Source organism: Pseudonaja textilis, chromosome 2, assembly GCF_049901715.1.
Source record: "Pseudonaja textilis isolate UNSWEBS1 chromosome 2, rPseTex1.2, whole genome shotgun sequence".
In the NCBI taxonomy this organism is placed as follows: Eukaryota; Metazoa; Chordata; class Lepidosauria; order Squamata; family Elapidae; genus Pseudonaja; species Pseudonaja textilis.
Window position 1 is genome coordinate 47,662,118 of NC_141991.1, and position 20,701 is coordinate 47,682,818.

Here is a 20,701-nt window from a genome sequence, read left to right on the forward strand (position 1 = left end):
GTCTGAAATCAATTAAATATGAAAGCAAGATCTCCTGTTTGTCATAGGAGATTGGCACGACAAAATTGGAAATGTTCGGGATAATAAGGTTTTATGACTTAGGATAATGAAGCAGGAGAATGACTTAGAATTTCTGCCACACTAATTATTTCCTCATATCTAAAATTGTGTTCAAACAACCAAAGTGATCCCTGTGCACATGTATATCGCCATCTGGTACCAAAAAGAACTTAGCCTGTGTTAAGAAGACTTAACACAATGTACAAACTATTGTACAATATCCTTAACTTTACATGCTGACAAAATAAAAACCCTACTGGAAAAGGAGATGCTGAATTTTCAAGCTGGCTTTAGAAAAGACTGAGAAATGCAAAATATTATTGCTGTGAAATTAGAGACTCAAGGAATACTAAAAAAAATGTCAGTTTGTGCTCATTAAATAGAGAAAGGTTTAATTGTGTCAATCATGCCAGTCTGTGGAATATGCTTAGAAAATGGGAACACTAGTATATCTCAATGCTCTCATGAGAAACCTATGCAGAAGGAAGGGAAACACAATATGGAGATAACATGGGAAAATGGACTGGCTTTATGTTGGCAAAGGGTGTGACAAGACTTAATATTTTCCACTTATTTATTCTACCTATATGCTGAATATAAAGGGAAGCTAGATTAGAAGAAGATGAGTGTGGTTTTACAATTGGAGGAAGAAACATCAATAACTTTCTGATACGTAGATGAAAATACAAAGGATCTCCAAGCTCTAGTAATAAAAAGAAGCACAGTGAACAAAGAGGATTAAAAATATGATGTAAATATAAATAAGCTCAAATTAAAAACATGTAGAACAACCAACTTTGGAATTGACAATGAAAATATCAGAGATATAGGTAACTTCTGTCTTTTAGGATCAATAATCAACATTAAAGGAATAAGGAGTCAGGAAATATACCTCAGACTACTACTTGGTAAAGTATCCATGGATGTCTGGGAAAAGATATCTTCTTTGCTTGTTTATATTCTGTATTTTGCATCTGAATTGCTAAGCAGACTTAGTGTTGTCAAGTTTGAGCTTCAATTCTCAGAATTTTCTTCTGAGCCTGCAAGATAAAGGTCTGGAGAACACCTGAGTTTATGGAATTTTGGGTATAGTTACTGAAAGTGTTGACAATTGTAGTGCCTTGTTTTTCTTCTCTAGTATCAACCCTACTAGGGAGACCAGATTAAGAAACCAGTGCCATATAGGCCAGAACAATTTTTACTGTAATAGCTTCAGTCACAGAATCTTACAAGTCTGAAATAAGTGTTCCTCCTTTATTTTCATGTGAACTAGGGAAGGGCTTGTCTGAGATGTTTCCTCAAGTTAGTTTTGTACCTTGGGCTCAAGTACCACTTATCTGACTGATTCCTAGGTTGCAACTCTTCCTTATGTCTTTTAAGGTCATTTCCCACTGTTAGGGTGTGTCAAAATTTTTCAACTTTTAATTTCCAAACCTTAGGGGTGCTCAAACACCCTTGCCTGGAGGATTGTAAAGATAATTTGGTTACTTTACTATAATTTAGATGTGCTTAGTAAATAATTGCATAAATATCATAACTTTTAAACATTTTGTTTGTTAATTTGTCCTCCACATCTCAGTACTCCTGTTTTTTGTTCAGTTGAAATTAGTGCTTTTGAACTTGGATTATAAAAAGTGAAGGTGGACAATGTGGAAATGTGCTCCAATCAACAATAATGTAGTCCAACCATTAATTGCCAAGCAACCTGAAGAATTGGAAAAGAAAATTCTGTATTATTTTCCATATATATATCCAGAGAAAATATAATTGTTTGAGAAACGCTTTTATCAAATCAATTTCAGTTTAGACTCATGCAAGGAATTAATGGATATGTACAACAAACATAATTTCAAATTAAAGTAGATGGAAATGCCTGTTGATGAATTCCAGATACAGGTAAAAAATGAATATCCACAGACTCCCCCCTCTCCCCAAAGCTTCTGGTAATTCTCACAGTATTTTTAACATTTTATCTCTGCGAGCTTAGGTTTTCCGCTCTCACAAACATAACATTTGCAAAGTAGGATAATTAACAAAGATTGAGAAGGACTGTGGTTGTCCAGCATTTTCTTAATATTAAAAGTCTCTGTAAATCTCATCAGGTCTAAATATCCTGCCAGATGGCAAAATAGTAATTTCACTCCAGTAAATTTCTTTTTGTTTTTTTCCTTAGTAACTTAAAATTAGAAATATACTGGTAATTTGTTTTCTTGTGAGTTTTGCTTTGTTTTTGTAGTTTTTCATGTGGTTATTTCCTGTGGTGGGATTATGTTTTTTTTTCATTTCTTTCTGTAAAACATGATAAGAAATAATAATAAAAGTACTTATTAAATGTTTTTATACCAGTACAAATATACTGGTAGCACAAGTAAAGGAAATAATTAAGCAATTCTGAAGGTTGGTCATATATTTACAACACCTTTTAATGAAGTTATAATTACAACAAGGTGGTTTTTGAAAAACAAACTTTCTTAGCTTAGCTATAGGCCCTTATAAGCTTCATATCATGCCATGATTCCATTCATAGCTGCAATATGCAGGCTTGAAGTAACTATACTAATGGGAAATGAAACCGTATATGAATATGAACTGTCCTCAGTGAAACAAAGTTGAAATTACCACAGATTCCACATACAGACAACATACTGTGTCACTTTTTAGGAAAGACAGTTATTCCCAGACACTAAAGTTGTACTCTTCATGGACTCTTAGCATCACGGTGCCTTTCTGTATCCCTTTTTGGAAATCCTTTAAATCTCCAAGAGAGCTTTCAAGATAAATATGCCTACAGAATGTGGTGTCAACATATCCCTTCAGTTCGCCCCCAACCTCTGACCCAGCACTATAGGGAACTTCCTGGCTTCTCTGAAAGGAGTGAGTCAAGGCAAATTGTTCATATGTCTTCTACATTTATCAGTTTCATTCCAACACAGTAACTAGCTGAAACTTGCTGCAGGGAGATGAGGTTTATATGCTTCTATATTTTTAAACGTTCCTGGCATGGCCAAATTAACAATAATTTATTTAAACTCTAAACCAGGGTTTCTCAAACTGTGAGGCAGAGGTGGTATTCAGCAGGTTCTGACCAGTTCTGGAGAACCAGTAGCAGAAATTTTGAGTAGTTTGGAGAACCGGCAAATGCCACTTCTGACTGGCCCCGCCCCCATCTATTCTCCGCCTCCCATTGAGTCCCAGCTGATCGGCTGGGTCTTTGGTTGCCCTGCACAGGAGAATGGAGCTGGAAAGCAGGTAGGTGGGGTGGGGAGGGAATGGAATTTTGCAGTAACTTTTCCCTGCCACGCCCACCAAGCCATGCCCAAGCTATACCACACCCACAGAACCAGTAGTAAAAAATTTTGAATCCCACTACTGCTGTGAGGTATTCCTCCAGGGGAGGCATAAGGAATGTTTGTTAGATTGTTACCGTAAATCCAAACTTTTTCAAGAGTTTCATTGTTTTCATTCTTCATTTCCATTTCTTTTGGTGCTTGGAATTTTTTTGGATGGGGATATACATTAAGATTACAGTAAAGAGAGGTGTAATGGCAAAAAGTTTAGGAAGCCCTGCTCTAAACTTAGTGACAGTTGATTGAAATAGCTATCAAGTTTGAGGTGGATTTTGACAATCATATTAAAAACCCTTTTAGATTGCCACGAAAAAATAAATTCTTCAATTACTATATTTTTTCTTTTATTCAAACCAGGACATTATAATTAATGGTTTCTAATGAAATGATTTTAAACCTAGTTCTGTTGGGAGTGAAATGCCCAATTTATGAAGGCCCCAAATGCCTTGGTTGTTTAAGCTTGTTTTAGAGTTGCCACAACTGCACGTAGGTAGCATACCTATCAGAGGTGGTATTCAGCCAGTTCTCACCTAATCGGGCAAACCAGTAGCAAGAATTTGGTGTGGGTCGCCAAACCGGTAGCAACATCTGGCTGGCCATGCCCCTGACCTGGTTGCCTGGTTTCCGCTCACTCGTTTGCCCCGCCCACCCAATGCTCACTCGCCCCAGTTTAAAGGAGGACTGTTCCTCTGCCCTAGCCATGCATTTTCAAGCAGTCACTTGAAAACACATGACTATAGGCGGAGCAGCAGTCCGTTAACCTGCAAAACTACTCCAAGGCTGGATCTTCATGGACACTAGAAGTATTGCTTCTCCTTGTGAGTAAAGTGCCTGGAGTGAGAGGGAGTGAACGCTGGGGGAGGGGGGGGAAATCCAGCCATGGGGAAGTTTGCAGGAGCTGCAATTGCATATCCGTTAACCTGCAAAACTTCTCCAATGCTGGATTTGCTTCCCCTTGTGAGTAAAGTGCCTGGAGTGATAGGGAATGAACACTGGGGGTGGGGGTGGGGGGAGAAATCCAGCCATGGGGAAGTTTGCAGGAGCTGCAAATTTTTGTCCGTTAACCTGCAAAACTTCTCCAATGCTGGATTCGCTTCCCCTTGTGAGTAAAGTGTCTGGAGTGAGAGGGAATGAAGACTGACAGGGGTGTGTGTGTGTATGTGTGTGTGTGTGTGTGAGAGAGAGAGAGAGAGAGAGATAAGAAGGAAGGAAAAAAGAAAACAAGAAAGAAAGAAGGGAGAGAAAGAGGAAGAGAAAAAGAAAAAAGAAAAAGAAAAATGGAGAGAGTGTATGTGGTGTATGTGTGAGAAAGAGAGAGAAAGGAAGGGAGAGGACAGAGACAAAGAAAGAGAAAGAAAGAAAAAGAAATAGGAAGGGAGAGAGACAGAGACAGAGAAACTCTGTGCTATTATTTTTAATTGTTCCATTATTTATCATGTGTTAATATTTTACACTGTCCCTACACCTAGAGTGATTCTATTGCCTTTCTTTTGTCCAGGGCTACCACATATTTTTCAGGGTTTACATGCATTCAATGTCTATAGTCAGAGCATAAATACAGGTGTGTTTAACAGAGCTGAAAGGGACTTTGGAGTTCTTATAGTTCAAGCCCCTGCTCAGGCAGGAAAACTGAGGATGCCAAACTCTGAGGAGAGGTCCTGGGAAAGGTGTCAGAATAACAGAATAACACTTAGAAGGACCTTGGGGGAACCCTATACCATTTCAGAGAAATGGCTGTCCAGTCTTTTAAAAATTTCCAGTGGTTGATCACCCAGAACTTCTGGGAACAAGCAGGTCCACTGGTTAATTGTTCTCACTGTCAGAAAGTTTCTCCTTAGTTTTAGGTTGCTTCTCTCTTTGTTCAGTTTCCATCCATTGCTTCTTGTTTGTTTGCCTTCTGGTGCTTTAGAAAATACATTGCCCCCCTCCTTTCTTTCTGGCATCCCCTTAAAAGCCTGTTGTCTATCACACTCTTGGTAAAGCATGTGAGCCATTTCCTCCTTTCAGTGGTCCATGAAAGTACATCTATAGTATGTAGGTAATAAAGTCAAAAAAAGGTGAACAACATTTTTACAGAACTATAGCTAAGTTGAGGCTGGGTGTGACAAGGAATGGCTGGGAAGGGAGAGGCCAGGCGAGGCACCCCTTGATGTGAGTGACATTAAGTTGGCCACACTCACTCAGTCACATGACCACCAAGCCATGTCTACCCAATCACACGACCACCAAGTCACGCCCACAGTCACATAACCAAGCCACGCCCACAGAACCGGTAGTAAAAAAATTTGAATCCCACCACTGATACCTATGTTGCAAAAGAGTTGATGGGTAAGCACACATCTCCCAAAATCCAAGTTCATGTTGTGCAAAGGTGCATGTCCTGCATTCTGATTGGTTGATCCGACTTCTGTGCTTTGCTGTTTGAATGCTTCCTAGCCAGAATGTTACATTTACAGAAATACAAATGGAACATTTATGCAACCATACCCAAATGACAGACATGTGTTCCCTGACGTGCAGAGCTGGAGACAAAGGGAATATCCAGATGCAGGTTTTATGTCAATGCAATCCTGATTTATGGTGAGTGAAAAAAAACTAACACAATTTTAGGATGTTCTTATGGCTATATTGGGGAGGTACTTGGGTAATTTCTCTGAGGGAAATGGGTGGTTAAGTAATGGGGAATATAAATAAATAGTATTAAATCAAATTTAGAAATCAAGTGAAGGCAGTGATGAAAAAATAGTAATTGGATTAATATGCTTTTCTCCTTTTATTTAGTTTCCTTGCAGTTGTCAATATACAGGTAGTCCTCAACTTACAACCACAATTGAGCCCAAGGTTTCTGTAACAGACATTTGTTAAGTGAATCTTGCCCATTTTACAACTTTTCTTATCACAGTTGTTAAAGGAATCACTTAGTAACATGATTGTTAAATGAATCTGGCTTCCCTATTGACTTTGCTGGTCAGAAGGTCACAAAAGGTGACCACATGACCCCGGGATACTAGAACTGTCATAAATATGAATCAGTTGCTAAGAATCTGAATTTTGATCATGTGACAATGGACATGCAGTGGTCAATAATTGTGAAAAATGGCCATAAGACATTTTTTCCAGTGCCATTGTAACTTCAAACAGTCACTAAATGAACTGTTGTAAGTTGAGGACTACCTGTACTTTTATATAGAGATAATGGTGTGTTGTTGGTGAAGAGCCAAAATGGAATACTGTGAATCTCAATTAATTTAATGATGAAACAAATTATATAGATTTGAGCATTCATTTATTGATGGCCAATATAGTTTTATTTGAAAGTGAAAATGGAGTGAACAAAAAACCAAATTGGAAAACTAGAGTAATTCACATACCATCATAGAAGAAAAATTGTATGGAGAAATTTTAAAGCCTTTTTTTCATAACTTACAGTAAAACATAGGATTTGGAGGTATAGAAACTCAATCAGTTAATAAACAAAGTGAGCAACGCTGTTAGAACTGATTTGTAGAAACTTGGAGAAGGTAGAGGAGGAAGTTCTGTTTAAATATCCTTTTTCCATGCAGAATTAAACCATGTGTTTGTGCTGAATGTCACAACACAAAAGGCAGCTCTTCATTGCAAACATAACAATGCAGTGCAAATAAATTAAATCAAATTAAATCAAAAGGATTTTAAAACGGTGTACTTTATATTAAAGTTTGTGCAAGGGAGAAAGAGAGAGAGAGAGAGAGATGACTGACGATTCACCTGTGTTAATACAATAACATTTCCCCCCTGCAAACAGAAAAGTCAAGAGGGAGGGAATATTTAATAAAATGCAGTGCTAGTGTGCCCTCTACTCTAAGCCATAAAACAAGAGCAGCAGAAACAGTCTCTTTGAACTGGAAATCCCTTTCTAAGCTGCTGATCTAACCTAAGCAAGAGAAGGAGAATTTACTAGTCAGAAACATTTGTTCTTTGCCCCCCTTCCATTTTCCTATTTGAACTCCTTAAGCGAGTTTGATGCTGCAACTCTGCCATAAATTTTTAAAAAAAATATTATTGTAATGTAGGTCAATGAACTGAAGCGCCACTGTACACCATGGTGGATTAAAATCAGAAAGTCAACCCGCTTCCACTCCCACTAGGTCATATGACAATATAAACAAGAAATGCAAGGAGCCTTTAGCTTTTTCTTGACCTAATCCTTTGTTTACGTAGCACTTAAACTGACTTTTGGGGTCGTCTCTGTCTGGCATTAAAGGCCTTAAGCTTTTTGAAGTTCCCCTGAAGTTAATAAAATTAGTCTGCCCTCACTGTGAGGCCTCTGTCTACAGGCTCAGAAGAAGAGTGTGTATCCGTTGTTGTCCACAGTATTTTTCAACTTCATATTTTATAATCAGCAGAAATGAGAAACTGAGAGAGAAGCAAAGCCCCAAATACTGTTCAGCTAATGGCAAAATGATAGCCCTGGTAGAAGTTCTGAGAATGCAGTATTTAAGGCAGAATCCTTCTTAATTAGTGATAAAATAGTAAGAATTGAATTTCAGTATGAGCAAAGAATAAAATTTTATAAACATTAAAGAAGTGTATACTAGTACTTCCTGACCACTGTCATCAAGTATAATTGTCCCTACTAAATCAGATATAATTAACAAGCATATTTTAAAAGGATATTTATAGCCAGTGTGCTGCATATTGGCTAAGATACTGGATCGGTACCAGAGAAACCCAGGTTTAAGTCTACCTTCAATCACAGAGGCTATCCATTGGGTTATTTGGGGCAGTCGTGCTCTCTTAGTCCAACCTACTTTACAAGGTGATTATTGTGGGAAATATGGCAGGAGAAAGTCCGTGGCCTTTAGCTTCTGCAGAAAAGCTGGGATCAGTCTAACAAATCTATACATTTAGAACAGAAATAAGAATGACTATTGATCATTACCTTGGTAATGTTATGGATGGGCAAAATTATATTCTGGAAAAGTTTTTCTCAACTATTAGATTATAAGCAGCTATCTTCTAGGCAGCTGACTATATTGTTGCTGATAATTCTGTTACAAGATTATATTGTAATAATCACAATGTATGATAGCATTATCTACTTGTTAAATAGGCACTTTTAAAAGGCTTCTTGGATCCAAAGCCAATATTGTTTGATGAGTTCCATAACATCTGTTTTAAGACTAACTCTAACAAAATTCTGAAATAGTTAAATTCTGAAATTCTAAGAATAATTCTGCATAATCTTAAAATTTGTGGCTCACATTTTAAATAATAGTCTTGATGTGCCTCAGGGTTTTTCAAACTTGGCTAGTTTAAGATGTATGAAGTTCAACATGCTGGCTGGGGAATTTTGCAATTTGAAGTCCACACATCTTAAACTTGCCAAGTTTAAAAAACACATATATACAAGGTTTGGCCAGCTTTTTATTCCAATTGATCAGTGTGATGTATACTAATTTTAATGAAGAATCAAAAACCAATTTTCTTTAAATCAAACAATGCTTTCTCTTATTTTTTTCAATATTTTTTTTTCTGTTTCTTTTTCAGAACTCTTTGACATAACAGGAAAGACCTAGTATCTTCAGGGGTTAGTGGTAATCAGAAATATTCATACCTTGGGAATTAGGCTCACTTGGTTGCATCTTTGCTTTGCCAGTGCCCAAGGAAGCATATTTATCTTTCCCTGTGCAACAAGCTTGCTGCCTCTTATGTATGATTGCTTAATTATGAATCCAAACTTGACTCCCACTGGTTTAATAATCTTTAAATTAAATTCAATGCAGCTGGTTTAAAACTTTAAGTGTAATAAACGTGATCACATTTTAACTTCAAACTTGAAGTTTTGAAAGTTGGACTGAAATATTTTGTCTTATTCATGCAGGCAAAATATTTTCAAAATATGAAGATGGTGTGGAGATAAATGTGTCAGTATGAATAGAGACAGATATCTGAGTACTTTTCTTTTGAATGGTCTCCTTATTTTGACTGCCATACACAGTAGTTTCTGCAAAGCTGTAATGTTTGCCCTATAGTGTTTTAATTTCCTATATTTTCCTGCTTGTTTTCTTAGTCCTTCAATGACTATTTACTTATATTCTCCAAACAATTATTAATCAATCTAATTAAAGTAGAAAAGACTGGTAGAAATTTTCATTAAAGAGCCAGATTGCTTCCTGGTTCACTTGCTGAAGATACTATAACCCTTCCCTTATCCAAATCATTTTCTGTCAAGAACTGATCTAACACTAACTCATGGCATTTATGAAGGGTTTCCAATTGAGATTAATCGACAAATCCATGAAGAACCCAAGCACGTGCCCCAGTGGTGGGATTCAAATTTTTTTTACTACCGGTTCTGTGGGCGTGGCTTGGTGGGCATGGCAAGGGAAGGATACTGTAAAATCTCCAGTCAGAAGTGGCATTTGCCCATTCTCTGAATTACTCAAAATTTCAGCTACCGGTTCTCCAGAACTGGTCGGAACCTGCTGAATACCACCTCTGATGTGCCCACCTCACTGCTGCTAAAAGATAGAAGTTTCAGGGGATAGAACAGGGGAAAAAAAAAACAAGAAGTTGAGACCTCCAGTGAAGGGAGAAAATCCTTCAACACTCTAGTCAGGGTTCAGAAAATCAGCCAAGGAAAAAAAATTGACAAGGAATAGGCACAGAGATTCCAGCTGGCAGAAATGCAGAGGGCATGGAAGCACAGGAATTCTGGCTATGGAGGCTGGAGGGCTACAGAAACCACAGTGATCATAGTAGTGACCTTGGAAGTCTAGAAGATCATGGTGTTGGCTTTGGGGATTGTGAAGGGTGTGGAGGCCTTGAGATACATCCAAGTAGGACCAGAGTGTTTTCTTCTTTCTTTTTTTCCTCTCTTCCTCTACAGAGCTTGTTTCAACTGAGTCCGTAGCCATCAGAGAAGATTGAGCCCCTTGTGGGTTGGTTGGGGTGGATTTGCAGGGCCTTGGGTTTGATTGTTTTGTCTTGTGGTTGGGTACATTGATTATGTGTCTTTGGGCCTGGGAGAAGGATGTCAGCAGTGGGAGTGGACTGTGGTTGCCGAGAGAACAGATGGGACCACATCAATGGTGCCTGGCAGAGGAAGATATGCTGGGATTCTGAGGTAGGTTGCACTCTGCAACACCAGGTCTTCTGTTTCAAAGTGGTCCTGCTGTCCAGCTCTTGCATTCTACCCTTTCTGCCAGACACCCAGATCCTTGAACGTTTGGCTTCTGCTTTTGAATACCGGGTCAGTGTGTAACAAGGTTGCCCTAATTTATGATTCTTATTTTAGAGGAGGGCACCAACCTGGCATGTCTTATTAAGACCTGGTTGGACCCAGGAGGTGGGGTTCTCCTCTAGGAAATATGCCCACTTAGATTTTTTTTTTTTTTTTTGCAACAAACCAAGAGACCCAGAAGGGGAGTAGAGGTAATTGTTGTCATCCAGGAGTTGATATGGCTCTTCACGGACTTTCTTCCTTTTTATTCCTCTCTGCCATCATTTTTCCTTTTCTTGTGCTTTTTTTAATGTTTTCTGTATTTTTAAAAATATTTTAACAGTTTTAAATTGCCATGAGTTGGTAGGAGTCAAGTGTCATATACATTTAACAGATTATTATTATGGTTGGTCTCACAGTCAGCAAGATGTTTAGCCTGGATTTGGCTTTTTTGCTATCGAATCCTTCCAGAGGATCTGGGATAGGCAGATGTTGTTTAATAAATACTAAAGCTTTCATCACAGGATTTAAGTTATTCCAAATAAAGCTGCCTTTTGCAATTGCCTGATGGTAATTTTGTCAATGCCAATGGTATTAAAGGATAGTTTTCAGATATTTTGGAATTGCACCCAAAGTGGCTTATTAATTATTATTAATCGAAAGCGATGGAGGTAGAAATAGAATTGAATTTGAGGGTTTATGATGTATTCGTAGTGCAAGAATGAGAGGTTAGACCTGCTGTTATTATAAAAGATGAATAAAATATTACTTCGAGCACACGTTTTTATTTTGTTAAAAAGGCTTAACTTTTTAAAAAAGATTGTACATTGAATATTTTTTGTGAAATAATAAATTTTAGATAGAGGATGTTACAAATATGATCCAGAGGAATAGTATCTTCCTTATAAAATAATTGCAAAATAATTGGCTCATTAAATATATCTACTTAGGTTTAGGTAACAGAATTGACAGACCAATTATGACATGGTATTCCAATCCTTTGGTGTTGATTGATTTTAGTTCAGGATTGGTCTGTTGGGTATGGCTCAGAGGTTCAATCTAGCTATGATAACTGTGGGGATATTCCAATTAGGAACAACATATATTTCTTGCCATAAATATAATTTAGCTTTTTGTTTCATGAGATATTCCAAGTTTGGGTATTCCTGTAGGGCTTTTTCCTTCTCATGGATAGATTACCGGCTAGCAATTGTTGGATTTAAGTAATTAAATATTTTCAGTCAAAAAGGCTTATAGAGTCTAGTGTCCTAGAAGCTTTGGAAAAGCTCTAAAGTTGGTACTGTCAATGATCTTGTCATTCTTTTCTATTAGAAGTTGGGAATAAGAATCAGTAGGATATTCACACAACTGCTTCCAAACATCTCTGATACGATTCTGAATTACCTCTATAATATCTAATGTAATGTAAGGTAATGTGATATCTGCAGTAACTGAAGCAATTGAATAGTAACAGCCTTAATCAGGTTATTAATAAGATAGAATCCATGCATGAACTGAAGTAACAAGGAAATAGTTCTGAACTATGAAGGGGTTAAAAATGTCTCTTTTCTCCATGAACTCAAATTTGAAATTTTGAATGATCTGTGATGCTTTTGATTACTTTTCTTTTTCAAATTAGATGTACTGTTGTTAAAAAATAAATTTCAGAAATGTTCAGCAACATGTCTTGTGCAGTTAAATTAGCTGTGGTTAGAAGACTTTGGTAAATCTTTATGGATATCTAAAAAATTTCATGTTTTCATCAAAATAATAAAAGCAGCATTGTACCTGTATTTAAAACAAAGTTACAGTGGCACTGAAAAAAGCGATTTATGACCGGGGTGGGATTCTACCAGTTTGTACCTATTTGCTAGAACCGGTTCTTAACATTCTAAGCAGTTCGGAGAACCAGTTGTTAGAAAAAATTACTGGCCTAATCCTGTAAGGAAGGCAGGAAGGAAACATTCTGGTGTTGCTTAGAGAAACTGCCTCTCCGTTAACCCTTATTTCGTTCTTGGCAGGACTAGACTTCCTGTTTCAGGAACTTCTCTGGAGTTTTTTTCCTTTCCTTTGCTGGTACTTTGCTTGTGTGGAGTGACCATTCAAAGTTACAATGGCACTGAAAAAAAGTGACTTGTGACCATTTTTCACACTAATGACTGTTGCAGCATCCCCACAGTCATGAGAGGCCAGGCAAGGAGATGGTGCCTCGATGTGAGTGATATTGAGTTGACCACGCCCAGCCAATAACATGACCACCAAGCCACATCCACCCAGTCACATGACTACCAAGCCACACCCACCAACTAAGCCACGCCCACAGAACCGGTTTTTAAAAATTTTGAACCCCACCCCTGCTTATGACTGTTTTCTACACTTAAAATCGTTGTAGCATCATGCAATCAAAATTCAGATGCTTGGCAACTGAAACATATTTATGATGGTTGCAGTGTTCTGTGGTCATGTGATCATCCTTTGTGATCTTCTGACAAGCAAAATCAGTGGGGAAAGCCAGATTCATGTAACAACCATGTGAATAACTTAACAACTACAGTGATTCACTTAACAATTGGGGCAATAAAGATTATAAAATGGGCCAAAACTCACTTAACAAATGTCTCACTTAGCAACATAAATTTTGGGCTCAATTGTGATTGTAAGTCGAAGATTACACTGTTCTGATCCCAACCCAACTAAGATGTCAAAAGGCTTGTTACTAGTTATTCAGATACAGAATCACCAAGAGATTCCAGAGTTGCAGGCAAACTTGGAAGATGTCATACCACTTATATATGGTTGCCCAGAATAGTATCTGGCCAGATGAACTTAGTCACCATTAGCTGAATCTGATTAAAGTTTTAATGTTACCATAAAGGCCTCATTTAAAGAGGCAGTTATGCCTTTTAGCATGTGTTACATCTCTCAGATTGGTAACTGCTAAATTGACGTGTAAACTTGTTTCAACAAGATGGTTTAGAAAGTTCTGGCCTTTCTAATTCACACAGCCCCTGGAAAGTCATTATCTGGACTCCTTGTTCAGTTTCACAATCGCTCTGTAAGCTGATAAACAGCGTTCATTTAGAAATTGTTAGGGTTAATTGTTAGAGGTACTGTGATTTTTTTTAGTACTATGAACTTGTATCTTGTCTGAGCATGGCATCCTTGTAGACACTTGCTATTCAAAGTGGGAGCTTTTGATGGCATATCTGAAGATTTCATCCCATCTCCTTTACTATTTAACATCTTAAAACACCGTTCCAATATGTGAATGAATTGGGAGTTTGGTGCTGGGCAATATCAATATGTGGATGATACCCCAAATTAGTTCTCCTGAAAGCCTACCCGTTAGTGATAATGGGCTGATAGTTAATAAACTGAAATGAAATTTAAACAAGTGTTGAATTGTTTGCTGAGTGTAGCGGGTAATAAATTTAGAGACATGGTAGATATTTTGTTCTAGATGGTGTTATTTTTCTGCAGATGGAAAAATTACACAGTTTTGAACTGTTTCTTCATTCAAGACATGCTCTGTATCTCAGATTATACCAGTTGTTAGAGGTACTTTTCATCCCCTTCAGCTGATATATCAGATATACTAGTTTATATATAAAAAAATGATGCTAGAGTAATGGTGCATAATCTTTAAGGCAATTACCATAATGTACTAAATGCTGGATTGTTTTTATATGTAGTTTAGAAAGCTATAATACTACTGGTAGCACAGGAATGCAAGGTAGAAATAATAAATATGTATATTATACAAAACAATTTTGTTTCCATTTTTTCATTTTTTTAATTTGCAGTTGAGTGATGATTATAGCGTGATTGGTCGTTCGTTATTTAAAAAAGAAACAAACATCCAAATGTTTGTGGGGTTGAAGGTCAAGCTGTCTACAGGAGAAGAAGGTGTAATAGAAGGCGGCTTTGGACAAAGTGGAAAATTTAAAGTCCGTATTTTGCGTAAGTATTTTTTGCCACTTTTCTACATTGAGAAGAAATTTAGATTCTTGTGCATGTAGGAATATAATGTAGTAGATAGCGTGTGATTAATTTCAAAAGAAACTTCTAGGTTGGTAAGCTTATGTCAGGCACTTACTAACACAGTGAAAAGCAGCCTGGCACAATTTCTCAGTGTAGTTTCTTTTAGGAAGAAAGTATTATTCCATTTATGTATTGCAGGCCATGATTTAAAGAGTTCAGGCAGATACATCTGCGAAAACCACAGTGGCACCAAATTGACAGTACACACTCAATCATATAATCACACAAATGTCACGATTATATAGAGAAGAAAGTAATCTCCCCCCTTCCACTATGGAATTGATAACTTGGGATTGGACTATTAAAGCTGCACTCTCATCCAGCATCTAGATCCCTGCCAGTGGCAGGTGGGAGAAGACAGTGAAGGTCAGCGGTAGGCAATAAGAGTAGACCATAGAGGTCAGGATGGCCAAAAGGGATGATGGTGGTAGTGGTGTGTTGAAGTGAAGTTAACATGGCAGAGCAGGAGAAACATGAGGTCCTCGCCTAATAATGTTGCAGTCCTGGCCTAATGACAGCAACTGGGGCTACTAGAACTGTCATTGCTAACCAGTGCAGTCAGGTGATATTTAACTTTCAATGATGTAAATTCCAATCTCAGGGTAATTACGGAGGAATACCTATACTTTATACACTGCTATAATCTGTTTTTATTTCTGCAAAGACTTAAAAGTATATGTATGAACTGTGTTCAAATAAAAGTGCAACATTCTGGAACATCAACATATGGCTTTGATTATTTTTCCAATCAATTAGAAAACAAATAGTGGAACCTCTTTTGTAAATATAAAATCATCTCAAAATTATTTAATAAATATAATACTGTTAGTTCCTGAAATACTAAAGTAAAATTGAGAACATAGGAAATATTTTGAAGCAAGTGTCGTTTTGCCAAGAGATTCAAACGTAAGCACACGATGCTGATTAGAGCATTGACTGTAAATGTGCATTGCGAAGGCATTTTAATTTTGTATACAATATATTTATTTATGAAATAATTTATTTTCATATGTCAATCAGAAATGTAGATAAGCTTTGAGGATCTCAATGCCATTCAATCATGCTATTTTCGTCTTTCTTCATGATTCATTTATTTTTCCTTTATATATTTAGAATAACGAGTTGGAAGGTACCTTGGAGGTCTTCTAGTCCAATCCCCTGCTTAGGCAGGAAACCCTACACCACTTCAGACAAATGGTTATCTAATCTCTTTTTAAAAACTTCCAGTGTTGGAGCATTTACAACTTCTGGAGGCAAATTGTTCCACTGATTAATTGTTCTAACTGTCAGTAAATTTCTCTTAGTTCTAAGTTGCTTCTCTTCTTGATTAGTTTCCACCCATTGCTTCTTGTTCTACCCTCCGGTGCTTTGGAGAATAGTTTGACTCCCTCTTCTTTGTGGCAGCCTCTGAGATATCGGAATACTGCTATCATGGCATTCCTAGTTCTTCTTTTCATAAAACTAGACCTATCCAGTTCCAGCAACCGTTCTTTATATGTTTTAGCTTCCAGTACTCTAATCATCTTTGTTGCTCTTCTCTGTATTCTTTCTAGAGTTTCAACATCTTTTTTTATATTGTGGTGACCAAAATTGGATGCAGTATTTCAAGTGTGGCCTTACCAAGGCATTAGAAAGTGGTACTGGCACTTCATGTGATCTTGATTCTATCCCTCTGTTTATGCAGCCTAGAACTGTGTTGGCTTTTTTGGCAGCTGCAGCATGCTGCTGGCTCATATTTAAGTGATTGTCTGCTAGGACTCCAAGATCCCTCTCACAGTCACCACTATTGAGCAAGGTACCACATATACTGTACCTGTGCATTTTGTTTTTCTTGCCTAAATGTAGAATCTTACTTTTTTCACCATTGAATTTCATTTTGTTAGATAGCACCCATGTTCAAGTCTGTCAAGATCCTTCTGTATCTTAAGCCCATCTTCCAGAGTGTTGGCTATTCCTGTTAGCTTGGTGTCGTCTGCAAATTTGATGAGTTCCCCATCTATCCCATTGTCCAAATCATTGATGAATATGTTGAAGAGTACTGGGCCTAAAACAGAGCCTTGGGGTACACCACTGCATACCTCCCTCCATGTAGATACAGTTCCATTGAAGACTACACATTGAGTAAGGTTGGTCAGCAAGTTACGAATCCATTTGCTGTGATGCTGTCTAACTCATGTTTTTTCTATTTTATCAAATAGTAGGTTATGGTCTTCTGAAAATTTGTTTCATAATTTAAGAGCATAACAGTGTGCTGCTGGACTGGCCCCGTGGCCCATTCTCTTTCATTCTCCACATTACCAGATCACTTCAGTTGTATTTCTTTTATGTTGGATCACTCACTTTTGTGAGTGATCCAATTTATTATTTTTGTTTTATAACATTAACTTATTGAACAATTTGCCATCGTTGCATTCAGCTTCCCTGAACTATCTATCCATTCTTTGCTTGTCCTCTCCATTCATTCCCTCATTGTCAGTAAACATTCTACCAATATAAATTCATCTTCTTGCTCTAGTTTTGGGGCATGCATGCATAAATGTGCAACCATGCACTGCATTTTCTTTGTTTATCACAATAATACTTAGTTTTTAATACTTTACTTTTCAGATCTATGTTTCTTGTTCCATTTATAATCTAACACATTTGCTTTGCAAAGTGAGATGGGCAACATATAAATTAATTAAATAAATAAAGATGGATAATTTGTTGGTTTCTCTGCTACAGAATCACCTGACGTCATCTGCAAAAAAAAATGCTTATTCATGTCCTGACTAATGTACCTCAAACTTTTGGAATAATTAGGTTGAATTTTGTACTCTTTTAAATTAATGTTAAATGGTTTTAAAAACTGAAAGAAATTTATTTTGACTTTAGGATGCATTTAATATAGTAACAGAAAATAATTTATTTACCTGACATGTCAGGTATTGTTTCATAATAAATGCTTTCAGTTTCCTTGATGATTGAAACTTAATTTAGTAATCAGTATATTAATTCTTAGGGTTTGGGTTTTCATACTGCTGCAATAGTTTAGTCTGAAATTCATGCAATATTGTTTTCATAAAAAAATTAAAAAGTCTATAATATAGAAATATTTATGTAATATTAATACTATGGATACTTAGCAATGGGAGATAATTATTATACAACATTGCAATGAGAAATCTATACTAGCTTGTAACAGTAGTTGATATATGTTTTTGTCGACATTGTACTGATTTTCTTTTAAATGGGCAGCAAGAAAGTGGATAGCTTATTTTATGTGGGAGATAACCTTTAGGAATTCCAATTAATAAGGAGATTTAACATTCTAGTCAGTGAGCTGTGCAGTTTTATGTAGATTATGAGAATTAACATCTAAACTTACTTTGGTTTTAACAAAGAGATTTTATATTGGCAGTTAATGTCTTGTTCAGTAGAACCTTAGCCAAAGCAAATATTTTTCAAATAACAAAAACAGTAATGTTGTATTTGAGTTTTATTATATTGGAGATGGCATGTTCTCATATCAATGATCCTTGACATCATCTGATAATATACTATGATTGTCTCTATAACTTATACTAAACTTTCCTCCTCTCCTCTCCCCTCCCCCTCTCCTTCCCTCCCTCCCTCCCTCCCTTCTTCCCTCCCTTCCCCTCATTTTGATAGGATTGTTCAATATTACACTAGAGTTAAACAATAAAATATACATTTGCCGTTCTCCTTTCATTAAACGGCTTGTGGAATGAATAAAAATTTTGTACAACAAATTTCTTCTCACCCATCTTCTTACTGAAAACAAGCTTCCATGTTTTTCTCTCCATTATATAGCAACAGTAATGTAAATAAGAGAGTTTGCAAAATCAAAACATTATGCTCTGTGGAAAATAAAAAGCATGTTAAGAAGACTGCTAAACGATTCTGTTTCTTTAAGAGCAACCAACATTTCATATGGAGAATAGTAATGTTTTTGACGTTGTTTAAGTCAAATATAGTTCACATTCCACAGTTAGACCAGTGTTGCTTTTTTTATATGTTTGTATCCTGTTTGTGGGTTTTTAAAAAAGTTATTTAATTAAGTCTAGCTATTCCCTTTTCTGTTTTTTCTCTTTGTCTCTTTTGATTTTTTTCCATAAAAGTTAAGTTTCATAAAAATGTACTCATGTAGCCATTAAAAGCTAGTTTAGAAAATTCTTAAGAACTGCTGAAGGTATCTTAAGGATGCCTATGTAATACACCTCCTATTTCTGAGACAACTGGAAAGTTTAATTTGTTGAAAGTGACCTAACAGTAAGAGATACAAAAACAAAAACCACCTGGATATATGTGTGTATTTGAGTTCTTAGAGGCAGTTGCAAAGAAAATAAAATAAAAAGAAAGAAATTGAGGCAATATGAATAAATTACTTACTATATGTGAATAGAATGCACAAAAAGGAAGCAAAAAATCAGGAAAAATCCGATAGTACCTTTTCCAACTAACAGATTTATTAAAAGGTGTATGCTTATGAAAGCTTATGCTTTGTAATAAAACTTGCTACCTGAAAAAGGTGTTAACTGAATTCTTTTTTTTACCACCATAGACTAATTCAGCTTTTCTTCTACTGTGTTTGTAAAAAGAAAAAAGTTATAGTCAACTTGTTATAAAAGTGTTTTGGATAATAAGTCATAATAATATTAGAAGTATATTTGCTTTCAGCTAGCTTATTCACATAATCAGATTGTAATCCTAAATATGCTTTTCTGGGTGAGTCTTATTTTATTTTACAGAGTTTATTTCTGAGTGGATATATACAATTTTTCTAAAACTTGCATTTTCAAAATAGAAACAACCCTGGAATCTTAATGCTGAAAGAGAAATTTTGTACTGTGTGAGCAATGTCTGGAATTTAAAAAATTTGCAGAGAATTGGATAGATTCTTTGGTTGTCAAAGAATGTCTTCAGCTTCCTGCTTTTTCTTTATGGTATTTCCTATTTCTTCTGCTTTTTTCTTAACATGTAATTGTGCCTAAGAAAATGAAAAGAGGACTAGAAAAAAGTTGAATGGATTAAAAATGGTGTTTTGTTTTGGAAAGATAAAAATAGGTATAGTAAAAATGCATGGTGAAAAACTCTGAATTTTAAAAATAGGCATTATTATGCATATACAACATTCACTTTGATGCACAAGTAAGTTTGTAGACAAGCTTTTCATAGCCAGTGCGTATAACATCCATAATTTGACATAATTGTATTCATTTAGATTTCCCAGTAGCCTTTTCTCTTTCAGTTTTGCAGTAATCTTCAACATGCTTAATCAGAGCCAAGACTCACTTCTGTGAAATGTCTATCCAACCAGGAGGAAGATAAATGTTTGGATGGGGAAAAAAATTCTATTATTTATGCTTCTCTTGTGGAGCAATTGAAAAACAGATCCCTCTCTTTTGTAATTAAGAAATTAATAATCAGGTTCATTTTTATTTCATTGCTCTTACGTTGTCAGTTACTGCTATTTGCCATAAAATGATGGCATATTATTTTATCTAAATTTATATATATATTCTTTATGTTTTGATTTTGTTATACTAGATAATTCCCAGGTTTCAAGCTGGTTTTCATTGTCTGAAATGGACCTAATCAGGTAGCTGTTAGGAAAAGATTTGTCCTTCCTGTTGCTCTATGGCCCTTTTGTCTGCAGAAGTTTTCTCTACTCTTTCTGAACTGAATAATGAGATATTGCTGTATGTATGTGTTGTTTAAAGCCAGCTGTGTTTTTCATTCAGAAGAAGCCATGCATATCCAACATCGTCTTAACTATTCTGTGAATGCTTCTGAGTTAGTTTGACTTTAAACATAAAACATCTTTCTTTTACGATGTAAGGACAAATAAGAGGCCCTGAGTGGAACATCAGCTATGGGTTGGTATTAATTTCAGCAGTCTAGGGTATTTTCTTGGGGGAGCTAGACAAATAAAAAATATGATTATTTTTTGCGATGTATTATCTTTGATTTTCCAATGCTATATTTTATTTGCACATTTGCTTTCTCTCAATAAGGCATTATTACTGTTGTTTTGTTCAGTTTTTAA

General features: G+C 36.2%; 1 protein-coding gene across 2 annotated transcripts in view; it reads left to right on the top strand.

Annotated features, from left to right (window-relative positions):
* The window catches only part of EEFSEC (eukaryotic elongation factor, selenocysteine-tRNA specific), a 175,012-nt gene that overhangs the window by 104,691 nt on the left and 49,620 nt on the right, over nucleotides 1–20,701 (top strand). Inside the window, exon 6 of one of the 2 annotated variants that reach the window (XM_026723343.2) lies at nucleotides 14,415–14,571. The exons of the other annotated variant lie outside the window; for it this stretch is intronic. Within the exon in view, the coding sequence (XP_026579128.2) occupies nucleotides 14,415–14,571 (157 nt within the window). The remainder of the gene's footprint in view (nucleotides 1–14,414; nucleotides 14,572–20,701) is intronic. 2 annotated transcript variants of the gene reach the window in all.